The 19,442-nt window shown below is 36.7% G+C and overlaps 1 protein-coding gene across 1 annotated transcript in view; it reads left to right on the forward strand.

The window, feature by feature from the left end:
• ZNF81 (zinc finger protein 81) overlaps positions 1–19,023 on the forward strand; it is a 65,606-nt gene extending 46,583 nt beyond the window's left edge. The window contains exon 5 of the mRNA XM_029241326.1: positions 15,744–19,023. Within this exon, the coding sequence (XP_029097159.1) occupies positions 15,744–17,452 (1,709 nt within the window). The 3' untranslated portion in view covers positions 17,453–19,023. The remainder of the gene's footprint in view (positions 1–15,743) is intronic.
• Positions 19,024–19,442: the final 419 nt, after the last annotated feature.

The raw sequence follows: 19,442 nt of genomic DNA on the forward strand, positions 1-19,442 counted from the left end.
ATTATAAATGGCATTGTGTTTTTTTTAATTTTCAGGTTGTTCATTGCTAATGTAAATTGCTAGTGATTTATTTTTGTATGTTGACTTTGTATCCTGAGGCATTTCTAAATCCACCTATTAGTTTTCTTGTAGGTTCCTTGGGGTTTTTCATGTAAGTAATCATCATCACTTTAAGGGCACTTTTACTTCTTCCTTTCCAATCTCATGATTTTTATTTCTTTTCCTTTCCTTATTTCACAGTCTAAGACCTTTAGTTTGATGTTGAATAGAAGTGTTGAGCATGGGCATGCTTGCCTTGTTCTGATATTTGGGGCAGAAAGTTCGTACCATGAAGTATGATGTTAGCTGTAGGTTTTTTGAAGCTGCCCTTTATCAGGTTATGTTAAGTTCTTCCTAATCCTAGCTTATTGAAGAGGTTTTCTCTTATCATGGTTACATATTGTATTTTGTCAAGTGCTTTTTCTTCATCTTATTAGAGTGATCATATCACTTTTATTTTGTTAATATGTGAATTTATTTATTGATTTTCAAATGTTAAATTGACCTTGCATTTTTGAGATAAATACTAGTTGATTTTGATTTATTACCCTTATTATATCAATGCATTGTTGGATTCTATTTACTGATTTTTTAAAAAATATTGGCATTTTTCATGAGTGATATTGGTTTGTAGTTTTCTTTTGCAATATCTTTGTCAGGTTTCGGTATTAGGGTTATGCTGGCCACAAAAAAAATGAGTTGTGAAGTTTTCCCTTCTCTATTATCTGAAATAGTTTGTGTAAGATTGTTACTTTTTTTTACTGTTTCATGGAATTCACCAGTGAAACCATCGGGCTTGGAATTTTCTTGATGAGAAAGTTTTAATAACAAATTCAATTTCTTTAATAGACATAAGGCTATTCAGATTTTCTGTTTCATCTTTTGTCAGACATAGTAAGTTGTATTTTTTAAGGAATTTGTGTATTTCCTTTATGTTGTCTAATTTAATTCTGTTGTGGTCTGAGAAAAGAATATATTTAGCTGTTGATGGGTGTTGTGTACTAATATTGTATATATATATAATTTATAGATTTAAAGTTGGTTGTGTGTTGTTGAGGTCTGTTGCTTTATGGAATTATATTCTACTTGTTCAATCAATTATTTGTAATTATAGGGGATAAAAACTGACAAGGAGATTTTAAAGTTTATATGGATATACAAAGGACCTAGAATAGCCAACACAGTCTTGAGAAAGAAGAAAAAGTATGAAAGATTTACACTACCTAATGTTCAGATTTACTATAAAGCTACAGTAATTCAGACAGTGTAGTATTGGTGTAAGGACAAACAGATATATAAATGGAACAAAAGAGAGTCCAAAAATAGACCCACATGTATATGGACAACTGAGTTTTGAGAAAGGTGCAAATACAATTCAGTGGGAGAAAGGAACATCTTTTGAACAAATTGCACTTGAACAAATGGATATTAGTATCAAATGGAAGGAAAAAACCTTGACCGAAACCTCACACTATATACAAAAATTAACACAAGCCATAGTAGGACTGAATTGTTTCCATTGGACCAACCCATCTAACAGATCAAAACTGTTAATTCTATCCATCTCTCTTTTTTTTTTTTTTTCGGTACATGGGCCTCTCACTGTTGTGGCCTCTCCCATTGAAGAGCACAGGCTCCAGACGCACAGGCTTAGCAGCCATGGCTCACAGGCCTAGCCGCTCCGCGGCATGTGGGATCTTCCCAGACCGGGGCACGAACCCGTGTCCCCTGCATCGGCAGGCGGACTCTCAACCACTGTGCCACCAGGAAAGATCCCAAACTGTTAATTCTGGAAAATATATTTTAAAAACTACTGAAGACACTGGAGAGTGACCAAAAGAACATTTTTCTAGGTCATCATATATTAATTTTGGATTGTATCTTGAACATTATCAGTGTTATGTTGTAGTAACACTATATTCTGTTACACTGCTCTGCGTTTTTTCATAGTAGGCAGTTAACCAGGTTATACTCAAATCGGAGATGCTGTCTCACCTAAGGTGGATAGCAACTCAGATCTCTGTTCAGACTTCCTCTAACTTCTGACTTCTCTCCAAAATCTGCTTGCTTTTATTCACTCTACCAATACATGTTTTGTTTTGTTTCTCTAGAGCTTACAGTTACTGTCTGTAGAAGAATTTTTGTTTAGGAGGTTACTTCTCCATACTAGAAGTGGAACTCTTACAGTTGATCCTTGTGCATTTACCCTGTATTCTGAGACCTTGCTAATAAATTCACTCATTAATTCTAGTGAGTCTTTTTGTAAATTCCTTATAATTTTCTGTATCCATTGTCATGTCTTTTTATCATTTCCTTTTTAGTCTGCATGCCCTTTATCTTTATTTTATCTTGTTCCCAATCTGAAGGCAAAGTCTTTCAGTCTTTCAGCGTTAAGAATATTAGCTGTGGTTTTCCTTAATTTGTGGCAATTTATTTTTATTCCTGGTTTGAAGAGTTTTTAACATGAATGGATATGAGATTTTCAAAATGCTTTTTCTGCATTTATTGATATGAACATTTTATTCTGGTAATGTGATGAATTTCACTGATTTTCAGATGTTAAACTGACCTTGCATTCCCAGGATAAACCTTACTTGATCATGATGTATTATCTTCTTTCATGTATTTCTTGATTCAATTTGCTAGTATTTGGTAAGGGTTTTTATCTCTTATGTTTCTGAGAGATATTAATCTTTAGTTTGGGGGGATTTTTTTCATCTTTGATTTCAGTATCATGTTAATGCTAACCTCATAAAATGAGTTGAAATTCCATGCCTGCTCTGTCTTCTGGAAGAGTTTGTGTAAAATTGCTATATTTGCTAGGATTTTTCAAAGTTCACTCCTCTGTTCGGTGATTTTGTATAAGATTGCTTTAAATTTTATAATTTTTCCTTAAATATATGATAAAATTTACCAGTGAACTCATCTGGGTCTGAAGTTTTCTTTGTGGGATTATTTTTAATTTCAAATTCAGTTTCTTTAATAGATATAGGAATGTTCACATTTTCTATTTCTTCTTGTTTTGATAATTTTTCTTTCAAGGAGTTTGTGCATTTTATCTAAGTTGTCAATATTTGACATTCAGTTGTTTCATAATATTCCTGTATTATCATTTTAATGTCTGTTGTATCTTCAGTAATGTGCCCTCTTTCTCTGAAATGGATAAAATTTCAATTCAACAGGATTACAAAAATATAAATTTGTATGTATTTAATAACATGGCCTCAAAATATATACAGAAAATATGGATTATACTAAAAGGAAAGATAAAATACACAATCATAGTTGGAGATTTTGATATGCCTATCTCAGTAATTGATTTTTATCTGTTTACAGACAAAAGAATCTGTAAAGATGTAGAGGATTTGAACACAATAAACCAGTATGACCTAACTGACATACATAGGTCACTCCATCCCACAACTGTAGATTACACGTTCTTTTCGAGTGCATGTGGCACACTGACCAAAATAGACCCTATTTTGGGACATAAAGCTAATTGCAACAAACTTCAAAGGATTGAAATCATACATTATATGTTCTCTAGTTACTGTTGAAATAAATCAAAACTCTGAACAGAGAGACAATTAGAACATATCCAAATGTTTAGAAAGTAAGCAGCATATATACACATAGCTCGTAAGTCAAAGAAAAAAACACAGTGGAATTAGAAAATATTTTGAGCAGAATGATAATGAAGATATGACACATCAGGGCTTCCCTGGTGGTGCAGTGGTTGAGAGTCCGCCTGCTGATGCAGGGGACACGGGTTCGTGCCCCGATCCGGGAAGATCCCACATGCCACGGAGCGGCTGGGCCCGTGAGCCATGGCCGCTGAGCCTGTGCGTCCGGAGCCTGTGCTCCGCAATGGGAGAGGCCACAACAGTGAGAGGCGCCACGTACCGCAAAAAAAAAAAAAAAAAAAAAAAAGATATGACACATCAGAACTTGTGGGATGAAGCTGAAGTACCACCCAGATAGAAATTTATTGCTTTCTGTCAAGATGGTAGAGTAGGAAAATCCTGAGCTCATCTCCTCCCACAAACACACTTAAATTACAGCTACACAGAGAACAACTAACTATCTCCGAGAATGACATGAAGACTAGCAGAACAGATTTTCTACAACTAAGGATATAAAGAAAAGGCCACATTGAGATATGTAGTAGGGGCAGAGACACAGTCTATTCAGAACCCACACACCCAGTATGATGACCCACAGACCCACAAGCAAGAAGGTATCATAACTGCAGAGGTCCCCCTTGAAAAGTGAGGGGTCCAAGCCCCACGTTGCACTCTCCAGCCCAGGATACCTGCACTAGGAAGACAAGTCCTCCAACATCTGGTTTTGAAAACCAGTGGGGCTTACATCTGGGAAAGCTGGAGGGCTGTCAGAAACTAAGACTCCACTCTTGAAGGGCTCACATACAGACTTACTCTCTCTGAGTCCCATTGCAGAGGTAGCAGCTTGAAAGTGCCTGGTTTATACGAGAATGAGATTCACTGACTAATTTTAGAGTATGTGCCAGAGGGGCAGGGATCTAGTGGAACTTTCTCTAGGGACAGAAGTGCTAGTGCATTTTTTTTTACTCTCCTTCCACCTAGCTGGCCTGGTGCTGGCAGGTACCATTTCTGTCACTCTCCCACTCTCCATTAGCCTCACTAACACCATGCACCCAGTGTTCCTCTAAGGACCCACCCCACTCCACCCAGTGGGCAGCCTCAGCTGGCCCCAGTGCCCCCCCAAAGTGGGTCCTGCTCCAGGAGGCCATTCCACCCTCCAGCATGCTCACAGCAATCATGGCCCAACCACAACAGGTGAGTACATGCAGCCCACACAGAGGATACCCCTGGAGCACCTGGTTCTGGTGACCAGGGGGGATTGTATCACTGGATATTAAGAAGATATTATGATGAACTTTATGCTAAGAAATGTCACAAACAGAAAGAGAAAAATTTTAGTAGTCTTTTTATCTATTAAAGAAGTTTAACCTAGAATTTAAAACCTCTCTCCATTGGTATATTCTTCCTGTCGTTTAAAGAAATAATACCAGTATCGTACAAGTTCCTTTGGAGAACAACAAAAACAAAAAATAATATTTTCCACCCCATTTGATAGTAAATTGAACTATATTAGAATAAAAAATTACTCTTCTTTCAAAGGTATCATCATGGTCAGAATGGTGGTCACCTCTGGAGGTCAGTAATTGACTGGGAAGGACCACAAGGAAACTTCCTGGGATAATTAAAATATTTTATATTTTCATCTAGGTGGTGGTTACATGGGGTATAATATGAAAAAACTCATGAGTTCTACATTTAACATCTGCATTTTACTGTATAGAAATTATACCTCAATAAATGAAGAATTTCTTATGCAGATCATCTTATGAGTCTGTGAGATTACTCCTTGGAGATATTTATATAGGAATGGTATTGCTTGATCATTGGAGTATACATGCTGTACACAAGTGTGCCCATTTCACCACATCTATGCCAGTACTTGGCATTACCCAGATTTCTTATTTTGTGGCCAATCTAGTGGATGTAAAGTGGTATTGTGGGATTTTTTTCCCCTTTTTAATATCTGTTATCCATTTGGGTTTCCTCTCCTGTGAATTTCTTGTTCCTGTTATTTCATCTTGTCTAACCATATGGTTTTTTCTATTCTTGACTTGTACCTAATTTGCTCACTTCCTTTTCCATTGAGCCTTTTCCCCCCACTGAGATGCCACTGGCTGTGGATGTTGTTTACTGGCTTCTGGATATTTGTTCCCGTAGTAATTAATTCAAAAGATTCTGAACACTTAAGCTTTTTATTTGTATTCTTAGGAGTTCCATATTGGCACCACTAGTTGCTATATTATAACTGGGCTTTAGTACCACACTTACCTACATATTAGACAATTCCCACAGAATATTGTACTTTATTCATCCTTACTTAGTATGTGAGGAATTGGCATTATCATTGCCCAAATCAGGAATCTTCAACGTTCCAAACTTTGTCAGATTCTGCTGTTTCTTGTTTCTTCCCTCTTAGCTATCTTCTCCTACTCATTACTCTGCAATTCCTTTTTTTTCTTTTCAAAAGAATACTATTTAGATATCCTCTCATCTTAACTCCTAGTATCATCACCTAGAGCAAGTCTGTATTTTCTTATGCTTGGATTGCTCTGTTCCTAATGGGATTTGCAGATTCCATTCTTGTTTCTAGTTCATCTTAAATGCCACTGATAGATTTCATTACCTGAGACACTGCATTTCTCTTTGCCATTAGCTTTATGAAGTAAAGCTATTAATATTAAATATTAACTTTTTTGCAGTCCAAATGATTTTATTTTTTTAAATTTATTTTATTGAAGTATAGTTGATTACAACATTGTGTTAATTTATGCTATATAACACAGTGATTCAGTTATACATATATACTTTTTCATATTCTTGTCTATTATAGTTTATCACAGGATATTGAATATAGTTCCCTGTGTCAATTACTCCATGTTATATAATACATGACCAATAGCTCTTCTCTCAGTGCCACCTACAACATGGCCATTTATTTCCAATAAAAGTTGTATCTGTGCAGTTTCCTTAATTCATGCTTTCCTCAGATTTTCACCTTGTCTTTAATGCCTACCAAATATAAAGTTCATCTCTGCATCTAGGCTCTTTATTATTTTGTGCTTTGCCTATCTAGGCAATAGACACTTTCGTTTTGTTTCATCTCAGGTTATCATCTATTACATAAAACTCCCCTTACCCACTCCAAAGTAATTGCTCTTTTCCGTTTCTGTTCCCCCAACACTCAGATGCTTCTGCCCCTAGTAATTTTGAAAGTCCCTGAAAATAAGAGCCTGTATCTTATTTTCATTATCCAAATACTAAGCACAAAGAAAATACCAATATTAACTAATCAAATTTGTGGGGGACAAGAATATGAGTATTTTGCTCTATTTCAGAAGGGTTTTTAAAAGTTCTACTGAGAGGAATTCAATGGAACATAGACTGCAATTGGAAAGTAAAGACAATGGAATCAAATATTTAAAAGTTTACTGTCTATGCATTGTGTTTCTATTTTTAAAACATTTATTTATTTTGGCTGCTATTAGTCTATTAAAATGATTAGCAAAATGAATAGCACATAGGGTGTCTGCTTCTGAGGTTCAGAAAAAAGTCTCACTAGCAATATGATCAGATTAATTTTCAAAATAAAAGACTCAAACTATTTGATGAAGCATACATACATTTTTAAATGGCACAAAAGAAGATGCTAAGCAGGAATGGAGGAAGAGGATATGAACATGTTTTATTTGGGAATAAACTGGACTTTTGTGAGGCATTTTTTTGAGTGGCAAAGAGAATGCCAGCTTGCATTTACAGTTCTTTCTAGACTGATGACTCTCCATTTATGTACTGTTCATTGAATATATGGGCTCAGGAAAGGTGTAGAGAAGCTTTTTATTGCAGGAGCAAATTTTTTACAATGAATATTGGTGCTGGTGATCTAAATATTGTCCAATAGAGCAGGGGGTTAGAAGTTAAGTTCTATTTATGTTAGACATTTTATATACATTTAAGTGTTAAGTAAAGTGAGAAGTGAAGCCACTGCTAAAACCAAGCCTAGGAATCCAGGGCTTAATAACTTACAAATAAAGCCAAATGTGTGAGAATAAAATGCAACTTAAGAATAAGAGGAGGGGGCTTCCCTAGTGGCGCAGTGGTTGAGAGTCCGCCTGCCGATGCAGGGGACATGGGCTTGTGCCCCACTCCGGGAAGATCCCACATGCCGTGGAGCGGCTGGGCCCGTGAGCCATGGCTGCTGAGCCTGCGTCTGGAACCTGTGCTCTGCAAAGGGAGAGGCCACAAAAGTGAGAGGCCTGCATACCGCAAAAAAAAAAGAAAAAAAAAGAATAAGAGTAGGAAGAGGCCTTCAAGATCGCGGAGGAGTAAGACGTGGAGATCACCTTCCTCCCCACAAATACATCAGAAGTACATCTACATGTGGAACAACTCCTACAGAACACCTACTGAATGCTGCCAGAAGACCTCAGACTTCCCAAAAGATATATATTATTTTCCTTTTTCCCTTGCGAAAATTCCCTTGCAAGTGTGTATGTGTATGCTTCTTTGTGTGATTTTGGCTGTATAGCTTTGCTTTTCCATTTGTCCTAGGGTTCTGTCTGGTTTTTTTTTTTTTTACACTATAGTTTTTAGCACTTGTTATCATTGGTGGATTTGTTTTTTGGTTTGGTTGCTCTCTTCTTTCTTTTTTTATTACTTTTTAATTTCTTTTAATTTTTAATAGTTTTTTTAATTTTTTATTTTAATTTAATTTTATTTTTCTCTTTCTTTCTTTTTTCCTCCCTTTTCTTCTGAGCCATTTGGCTGACAGGGTCTCGGTGCTCCGGCAGGGTGTCAGTCCTGTGCCTCTGAGGTGGGAGAGCCGAGTTCAGGACATTGGTCCACCAGAGACCTCCCAGCTCCATGTAATATCAAATGGCATAAGCTCTCCCAGAGATCGCCATCTCAATGCCAAGACCCAGCTCCACTCAACAACCAGCAAGCTACAGTGCTGGACACCCTATTCCAAACAACTAGCAAGACAGGAACACAACCCCACCCATTAGCAGGGAGGCTGCCTAAAATCATAATAAGGCCACAGACACCCCAAAACACACCACCAGACGTGGACCTGCCCACCAGAAAGACAAGAGCCCGCCTCATCCACCAGAACACAGGCACTAGTCCCCTCTACCAGGAAGCCTACACAACCCACTGAACCAACCTTAGCCACTGGGGGCACACACCAAAAACAACAGGAACTACGAACCTGCAGCCTGTGAAAAGGAGACACCAAACACAGTAAGTTAAGCCAAATGAAAAGACAGAGAAACACACAGCAGACGAAGGAGCAAGGTAAAAACCCACCAGACCAAACAAATGAACAGGAAATAGGCAGTCTACCTGAAAAAGAATTCAGAGTAATGATAGTAACAGTGATTCCAAAATCTTGGAAATAGAATGGAGAAAACACAAAAAACGTTTAACAAGGACCTAGAAGAAATAAAGAGGAAACAGACAATGATGAACAACACAATAAATGAAATTAAAATTTCTCTAGAAGGAATCAATAGCAGAATAACTGAGTCAGAAGAAAGGATAAGTGACCTGGAAGATAAAATAGTTGAAATAACTACCACAGAGCAGAATAAAGAAAAAAGAATGAAAAGAATTGAGGACAGTTTCAGAGACCTCTGGGACAACATTAAACACACCAACATTCTAATTATAGGGGGCCCAGAAGAAGAGAAAAAGAAAGGGATGGAGAAAATATTTGAAGAGATTATAGTTGAAAACTTCCCTAATACAGGAAAGGAAATAGTCAATTCCAGGAAGCACAGAGAGTCCCATACAGGATAAATCCAAGGAGAAACACGCCAAGACACATATTAATCAAACTACCAAAAATTAAATACAAAGAAAAAATATTAAAAGCAGCAAGGGAAAAACAACAAATAACATACAAAGGAATCCCCATAAGGTTAACAGCTGATCTTTCAGCAGAAACTCTGCAAGCCAGAAGGGAGTGTCAGACCATGTTTAAAGTGATGACAGGGAAAAACCTACAACCAAGATTACTCTACCCAGCAAGGATCTCATTCAGATTCGATGGAGAAATTAAAACCTTTACAGAGAATTCAGCACCACCAAACCAGCTTTACAACAAATGCTAAAGGAACTTCTCTAGGCAGGAAACACAAGAGAAGGAAAAGACCTACAATAACAAACCCAAAACAATTAAGAAAATGGTAATAGGAACATACCTATCGATAACTACCTTAAATGTAAATGGATTAAGTGCTCCAACCAAAAGATATACACTGAATGGATACAAAAACAAGACCCATATATATGCTGTCTACAAGAGACCCACTTCAGACCTAGGGACACATACAGACTGAAAGTGAGGGGATGGAAAAAGATATTCCATGCAAATGGAAATCAAAAGAAAGCTGGAATAGCAATTCTCATATCAGACAAAATAAACTTTAAAATAAAGACTGTTACAAGAGAGAAAGAAGAACACTACATAATGATCAAGGGATCAAACCAAGAAGAAGATAGAACAATTGTAAATATTTATGCACCCAACATAGGAGCACCTCAGTACAGAAGGCAAATGCTAACAGCCATAAAAGGAGAAATCGACAGTAACACAATCACAGTAGGGGACTTTAACACCCCACTTTCACCAATGGACAGATCATCCAAAATCAAAATAAATAAGGAAGCACAAGCTTTAAATGATACATTAAACAAGATGGACTTAATTGATATTTATAGGACATTCCATCAAAAAAACAACAGAATACACTTTCTTCTCAAGTGCTCACGGAACATTCTCCAGGATATATCGTCTCTTGAGTCACAAACCAAGCCTTGGTAAATTTCAGAAAATTGATATCGTAACAAGTATCTTTTCTGACCACAACACTATGAGATTAGATATCAATTACAGGGAAAAAATTCTGTAAAAATTACAAACACATGGAGGCTAAACAATACACTACTAAACAACCAAGAGATCACTGAAGAAGTCAAAGAGGAAATCAAAAAAATACCTAGAAACAAATGACAATGAAAACACAACAACCCAAAACCTATGGGATGCAGCAAAAGCAGTTCTAAGAGGGAAGTTTATAGCAATGCAATCCTACCTCAAGAAACAAAAAACATCTCAAATAAACAACCTAACCTTTCACCTAAAGCAATTAGAGAAAGAAGAACAAAAAAACCCTGAAGTTACCAGAAGAAAAGAAATCATAAAGATCAGATCAGAAATAAATGAAAAAGAAAAGAAGGAAACGATAGCAAAGATCAATAAAACTAAAAGCTGGTTCTTTGAGAAGATAAACAAAATTGATAAACTGTTAGCCAGGCTCATCAAGGAAAAAAGGGAGAAGACTCAAATCAATAGTCTTGAAAAAGGAGAAGTAACAACTGACACTGCAGAAATACAAAGGATCATGAGAGATTACTACAAGCAACTATATGCCAATAAAATGGACAAGCTGGAAAAATGGACAAATTATTAGAAAAGCACAACCTTCTGAGACTGAAGCAGGAAGAAATAGAAAATGTAAACAGACCAATCACAAGCACTGAAATTGAGACTGTGATTAAAAATCTTCCAACAAACAAAAGCCCAGGACCAGATGGCTTCACAGGCGAATTCTATCAAACATGTAGAGAAGAGCTAACACCTTACCTTCTCAAACTCTTCCAAACTCCCAAAGTTTGGAACACTCCCAAACTCATTCTGCAAGGCCACCATCACCCTGATACCAAAACCAGACAAAGATGTCACAAAGAAAGAAAACTACAGGCCAATATCACTGATGAACATACATGCAAATATCCTCAACAAAATACTAGCAAACAGAATCCAACAGCACATTAAAAGGATCATACACCATGATCAAGTGGGGTTTGTCCCAGGAATGCAAGGATTCTTCAATATATGCAAATCAATCAATATGATAAAACATGTGAACAAATTGAAGGAGAAAAACCATATGACCATCTCAATAGATGCAGTAAAAGCTTTCGACAAAATTCAACACCCATTAATGATAAAAACTCTCCAGAAAGTAGACATAGAGGGAACTTACCTCAACATAATAAAGGCTATATATGACAAATCCACAGCCAACATCGTTCTCAATGGTGAAAACTGAAACCATCTCCACTAAGATCAGGAACAAGACAAGGTTGCCCACTCTCCCCACTGTTATTCAACATAGTTTTGGAAGTTTTAGCCACAGCAATCATAGAAGAAAAAGAAATAAAAGGAATCCAAACTGGAAAAGAAGAAGTAAAGCTGTCACTGTTTGCAAATGATATGATACTATACATAGAGCATCCTAAAGACTCTACCAGAAAACTACTACAGCTAATCAATGAATTCAGTAAAGTAGCAGGATACAAAATTAATGCACAAAAACCTCTTGCATTCCTATACACTAATGATGAAAAATCTGAAAGAGAAATTAAGGAAACACTCCCATTTACCATTGCAACAAAAAGAATAAAATACTTAGGAATAAATCTACCTAAAGAGACAAAAGACCTGCATGCAGAAAACTATAAGACACTGATGAAAGAAATTAAAGATGATACAAACAGATGGAGATTGGAACAGATGTTCTCAGATTGGAAGAGTCAACATTGTGAAAATGACTATACTACCCAAAGCAATGCAATCCGTATCAAACTACCAATGGCATTTTTCACAGAACTAGAACAAAAAATTTCACAATGTGTATGGCAACACCAAAGACCCCAAATAGCCAAAGCAGTCTTGAGAAAGAAAAACAGAGCTGGAGAAATCAGGCTCCCTGACTTCAGACTATACTAAAAAAGCTACAGTAATCAAGACAGTATGGTACTGGCACAAAAACAGAACGATAGATCAATGGAACAGGATAGAAAGCCCAGAGATAAACCCACACAGATATATGGTCACCTTATCTTTGATAAAGTAGGCAAGAATATACAATGGAGAAAAGACAGCCTCTTCAATAAGTGGTGCTGGGAAAACTGGACAACTACATGTAAAAGTATGAAATTAGAACACTCCCTAACGCCATACACAAAAATAAACTCAAAATGGATTAAAGACCTAAATGTAAGGCCAGACACTATAAAACTCTTAGAGGAAAACATAGGCAGAACACTATATGACATAAATCACAGCAAGATCTTTTTTGACCCACCTCCTAGAGAAATGGAAATAAAAACAAAAATAAACAACTGAGACCTAATGAAACTTCAAAGCTTTTGCATAGCAAAGGAAACCATAACCAAGACGAAAAGACAACCCTCAGAATGGAAGAAAATATTTGCAAATGAAGCCACTGACAAACGATTAATCTCCAGAATTTACAATCAGCTCATGCAGCTCAATATCAAAAAACCAAACAACCCAATCCAAAAATGGGCAGAATACCTAAATAGACATTTCTCCAAAGAAGATATACAGATTGCCAACAAACACATGAAAGAATGCTCAACATCATTAATCATTAGAGAAATGCAAATCAAAACTACAATGAGATATCATCTCACACTGGTCAGAATGGCCATCATCAAAAAATCTAGAAACAATAAATGCTGGAGAGGGTGTGGAGAAAAGGGAACCCTCTTGCACTGTTGGTGGGAATGTAAATTGATACAGACACTATGGAGAACAGTATGGAAGTTCCTTAAAAATCTAAAAATAGAACTACCATACAACCCAGCAGTCCCACTACTGGGCATATATGTGAGAAAACCATAATTCAAAAAGAGTCATGTACCACAATGTTCATTGCAGCTGTATTTACAATAGCCAGGACATGGAAGCAACCTGAGTGTCCATCGACAGGTGAATGGTTAAAGAAGATGTGGCAGATATATACAATGGAATACTACTCCACCGTAAAAAGAAATGAAATTGAGTTATTTGTAGTGAGGTGGATGGACCTAGAGTGTGTCATACAGAGTGAAGCAAGTCAGAAAGAGAAAAACAAATACCGTGTGCTAACACATATATATGGAATCAAAAAAAAAGTGGTTCTGATGAACCTAGGGACAGGACAGGAATAAAGACGCAGACATAGAAAATGGACTTGAGAGAATGGAGTTGAGGATACGGGGAGGGGGAAGGGTAAGCTGGAATGAAGTGAGAGAGTGGCATGGACTTATATATACTACCAAATGTAAAATAAATAGCTGGTGGGAAGTAGCTGCATAGCACAGGGAGGTCAGCTCCATGCTTTGTGACCACCTAGAGGGGTGGGATAGGGAGGGTGGGAGGGAGATGCACGAGGGAGGAGATATGGGGATATATGTATATGTATAGCTCATTCACTTTGTTATAAAGCAGAAACAAACACACCCTTGTAAAGCAATTATACTCCAATAACGATGTTAAAAATAAAAAAAAGAATAAGAGGATGAGATTTTATATGGGAGATGTGTTCAGAGTACAGTATCAAAATGACTAACAGGGGAAAACTGGATTTGATGATTCAGAGCATTCTCAGTATCTAAAAACTCTTGCTGGTAAGATAGTGTGTAATTCTTCATTTTACAATTATTATTGAGATTCGCATATGTCTCATGAACTGTACTGGTAATGGAACAATCTGTGATTCCCACTCTGGGCAAGAATAGTATAATAATTGTGTTAAAGATAATTCACAGTAGTAAAGAGAGCATTAGATACAGTGACTTAAATACAGAATTTTATTTCTCTCTTATATAAAGTCTCTAATATCACAGGCCATTGGAAAACCTAGTTGCTCCTGCTTATTTATGAATCCAGGTTCCTTCCACTACTCAACTCCACTGTCTCTTGGATTCTTTGTGGCATCTGCATGTTTGAATCCATGTTGCTGTCAAGTCCAGTTTTTAGTAAGCAAGAGGGTAGAAGAAGGTATAGAGAAAACATGCCTACTGTTTCAATGCTCTGGTTTGAAGGTAGCACCCGTTTTTTTCTCACATTCTGTTTAGAACATTGTCACATGGCCACACCAATTTTCAAAGGAGGTTGAGAAATGTTATATGACTAGGCAGCCATATGCCTGGCTACTACTCTGTTATTGCAAAAGAATGATGAAACAGATTCTAGTGGGCAGCTTTCAGTCTACCACAGTTGGTTTGTCATCTCTCTGATTTTGTACTTCTTGTTAAATATATATAATTTTTGTTTCAAGAAAACAATAACACCTGGATGGAGAGTTGGAGTATAGACATCCATTTATTGTTTGTATAGGTCAGGATGGCTGTGATCACAATATTTTTCCTATAGGCATGAATAAATTAATTTTTTCAGTTTTATTGAGATATAATTGACATACAGCATTGTATAAATTTAAAGTGTACAGCATAATGACTGGACATATATATATTGTGAAATGATTGCCACAGTAAATTTAGTTAACATCCATATCATATAGATAGAAAAAAGAGAAAGAAAAAATTTTTCCTTGTGATGAGAACTTTTAGGATCTACTCTCTTAGCAAATTTAACTGTTTTTTTATCAGCTTAATTTGATATTGTTGCTAATAAGCAAGAATCAGTGAGATAAGTGAGGACTTAGAATTGAAAGCTAATGAGGACTTAGACTCTGAGTCACCCCTTCAAGCCAAGCTAATGAGGACTTAGACTCTGAGTCACCCCTTCAAGCCTAGGCTCTCCACAGAAATTTCCCCTTTAAACCCTTGTCTGTTTAATCTTCACTTCACCCTACTTGATATCCCCTACCAAAATAGAGCTAGATTGCTTAGCTGAACTCCAATCTCCAATACTGAATATATATATATATATATATATATATATATATATATATATATATAAAATTATTCTGAACTTCACTTTCCTTATCTACAATGGTGAATAATAATAGAAAATATCTCATAGGGCTTTTGAAAGGATTAAATGAGTTCATATATATATATTTCTTAGAACAATGCCTGGAACATCATGTCATATAAGAGCTTGGCACATAATAAGTGCTATATATGTATTTTCTGTCATTGTCATCATCATCATCAAATTTACTGGTTTCCCTGTGTTCAATTTGGATTAATTTATGTGTACCTTTTAATCTTCTGCCATCTATTCTTTGTGTCAATTTTACTTTTTCATTCTCTTTTTAGATGAAAAGTTTGGGATTAAGACCTCACAAAAAAGAATTTCTGGAAAAGTTTCATTTCATAGTGAAATGGAGGGTGAAGATACAAGAGATGATTCATTGTATTCCATTTTAGAAGAACTGTGGCACGGTGCTGAACAGATAAAAAGCTATCAGGAAAAACAGAACAAACCTCTGAGTCATGCTGCTTTCATCAATAAGAAAATATTGAATACAGAATGGGATTATGGATATAAAGACAGTGGAAAATTTGTTCATCCAGGCCCAAATCGTATTCCTTCACAGAAAAGATCCCATAAACGTGGCTCATTTGGAAAGAGTTTAAAGTATAATTTAGATGTACCTATTCATAATAAAAACAATGCAACAAAGAACTTTGATAAAATTATTGGACACGGTGAAGTTTTCACCCAGAGCTCTTCTTATACTAACCATGAAAATACACATACAGGAGTGAAATTCTGTGACAGCAATCCATGTGGAAAAGTCTTCAGCCTCAAACAAGCACTCAGTCACAATCTGAAATTTCCTGTTGGGGAGAAAGCAAATATGTGTACTGAACTTGGGAAGATCTTCACCCAGAGGTCACACCTCTTTGCACCTCAGAGAATTCATACTATGGAAAAACCTCATGAACTTAGCAAATGTGTGAATGTTTTTACACAGAAGCCACTACTCAGTATATATTTGAGAGTTCATAGAGATGAAAAACTATATATATGTTCTGAGTGTGGGAAGGCGTTCATCCAAAATTCAGAATTAATTATGCATGAGAAAATTCATACTAGAGAAAAACCCTATAAATGTAGTGAATGTGGAAAATCATTTTTCCAAGTGTCATCTCTACTTAGGCATCAGACAACCCATACTGGAGAAAAACTTTATGAATGCAGTGAATGTGGGAAAGGCTTCTCCCTCAACTCAGCCCTCAATGTACATCAGAAAATTCATACTGGAGAGAGACACCACAAGTGCAGTGAGTGTGGGAAAGCCTTTACCCAAAAATCAACGCTCAGAATGCATCAGAGAATTCATACAGGAGAGAGATCCTACATATGTACTGAATGTGGGCAGGCCTTCATCCAAAAGGCACACTTGATTGCACATCAAAGAATTCATACTGGAGAGAAGCCTTATGAATGCAGTGACTGTGGGAAATCTTTCCCTTCTAAGTCACAACTCCAGATGCATAAGCGAATTCACACAGGAGAGAAACCCTATATATGCACTAACTGTGGGAAGGCCTTTACCAACAGGTCAAATCTCAATACTCACCAGAAATCTCATACTGGAGAGAAGTCTTATATATGTGCAGAATGTGGAAAAGCCTTCACAGACAGGTCAAATTTCAATAAACACCAGACAATTCATACTGGAGAGAAACCCTATGTCTGTGCTGATTGTGGGAGGGCCTTCATCCAGAAGTCAGAGTTAATTACACATCAGAGAATCCATACTACAGAGAAGCCTTACAAATGTTCTGACTGTGAGAAATCCTTCTCCAAGAAACCACATCTCAAAGTACATCAGCGAATTCACACAGGAGAGAAACCATATATATGTGCAGAATGTGGGAAAGCCTTCACTGACAGGTCAAATTTCAATAAACACCAGACAATTCATACTGGAGAGAAACCCTATAAATGTAGTGACTGTGGAAAGGGCTTCACTCAGAAATCAGTTCTGAGTATGCATCGCAATATTCATACATGAAAGTAACCCTGTTTCTTGAAAATGAGAAAACCTTATCACAGAAATCAGGTCTAAGTGTGTATTATAAAATTCAACCAAGACCGATCATATATGAATACATTGTATAATAAAAAGAATTCATCAGGCTGTTTCACCTGAGAGGAGAAAAATTATTCGGAAGAGACCCTCTAAGAATGCACTGAATGAAGGGGAACTTCCATATTTTCACAGCCTCACAAAATATAATAGAATTCATACCAGGGAAAATGCTGTCAGTTTGAGGCATTAGGAAAAGCCTTCCTGTACAAAGTATTATATAAGGCAAGTTATTATCAAATTCTTTATAGATGGAGTATGCAAAATTATATAAATGACTAATGTTTACTGTGTTATATTAAGCAATTTAAAGTGGCAACAAAACAAAAGGTAGGACAACAAAATGATATATTTAATGTGTAGACCTGCTCTCAGTTCTGTAGAGTATTTGCAGCAGAACACATTGCACAATGGGAGGAATAATTGAATTGAAATTTTTTTTTGGATTTAATGTAATTATGTCTATCAAATATGTTTCCTATTGAATATTTTGCTCATGTGAATCCACAGTTTTAAAGTCATTATGGTTTTATATATACACACATCTGCTGATATAATTTTACACGAATACATACATATAATCCTATCATTCATACTGGTTTCCATGACATCGTATTTTTATCTTCCTTCATTGTGGTACAATGCAAAATAGCCACAGATCTCTCCTATCCTTTTATGCACCCCCCTTTGTAATATTACTCTGTTGTTTTTCTTATTAAGAGGTGGAGCTCTCTCTCTACTCCTTGACTCTGAGCTTGGCCATGTGACTTGTTTTGGCCAATGTACATTAACAAAGAGATTCAAGAAGATGCTGGGGAAGTGTGTAAAGCCTGCCTCGAGTCTTACCCTCTCTTGCTGCTCTTTGGAATTCCAAGACCTTCATGTGAAGAAACTCAGATTACTGAGGGATGAGAAGCCACATGGAACAGAGATGAACCAGGCCAGCTGAAGCCCCTTAGACCAAATGCCAGACATGGGATTGAGGCTTTCATCAACCTCCAGCCCCAGCCACGCCAGCCCACACCAGAAGAGCCACACCAGTTATCCCAGCCAACCTGGAGAATTATGAGATAAATAAAATGATTATTGTTTTAAGCTACTAAGTTTGGGGTAGTCTGTTGCACAGCAAATGCTAAGTAATAGCTAAAAGTGTACGCCTACTGGGGATATTGTTTCAAAACATAAGACGTGACATTAGCTTTGGGCCTGGGCAGCAGGCAGAGACTGGAAAAACAATGAGGAAAACTGTTAAGAAAGGCTGGAAAAGATGGGAGTCTGTGTTGTTTAGTAAGGGAAAGAAATAGCAAAACAGTCACCATCCTCTGTGGAAAGATAGAGAATGTACCAAATGAACTTGTGGATCTGGCTAAAGGGATTTCCAACAGAATGTTGGAATTATCAGTTTGCTTCTTTTAGCTGCATGTGATAAGATACAGAAAGAAAAGTATGAACTAAGCAAATAACTGTTCCATTTGTGAGCAGAATTCAGAAGAAATAACAGAAAAGCCAGGACTTGGCTGGGTTGAAAATAACTGCTTCACATCTCCAGTCTCTCCAGCCACCAAAATATTCTCAAGGTGAAAAAATGGCCCAAGGGTAGAGATCAAATCGTAGATGTGGCTCTAAGACCCTTTGTTAAAATGTGTGAAATATTTAAGTTGGAGTTTAGGAGACTCTCTCAGCTAAGTCAAACAGCTTCTTAAAACTTCACAACATTTTCCCAGTAGCCTGACACACTGCTCAAAGTAGGGAGGGTAAAAAGAATTGTTGATGTCGCATTTGGGACATGGAGTAAATACAAACCAGATTCATAGAAACTTGTAACATTTTTAATAGAGTTTTACTAGCAAAACTACCTCCAGGTTGGACTTAAAGGGACTGAAACAGTCCAAAATGAAAAGTGGCCTCTGGACTC

The sequence above is a fragment of the Monodon monoceros genome, unplaced genomic scaffold (genome assembly GCF_005190385.1).
Source record: "Monodon monoceros isolate NGI ecotype Baffin Bay Population unplaced genomic scaffold, NGI_Narwhal_1 Super_Scaffold_22, whole genome shotgun sequence".
NCBI classification, from domain to species: domain Eukaryota; kingdom Metazoa; phylum Chordata; class Mammalia; order Artiodactyla; family Monodontidae; genus Monodon; species Monodon monoceros.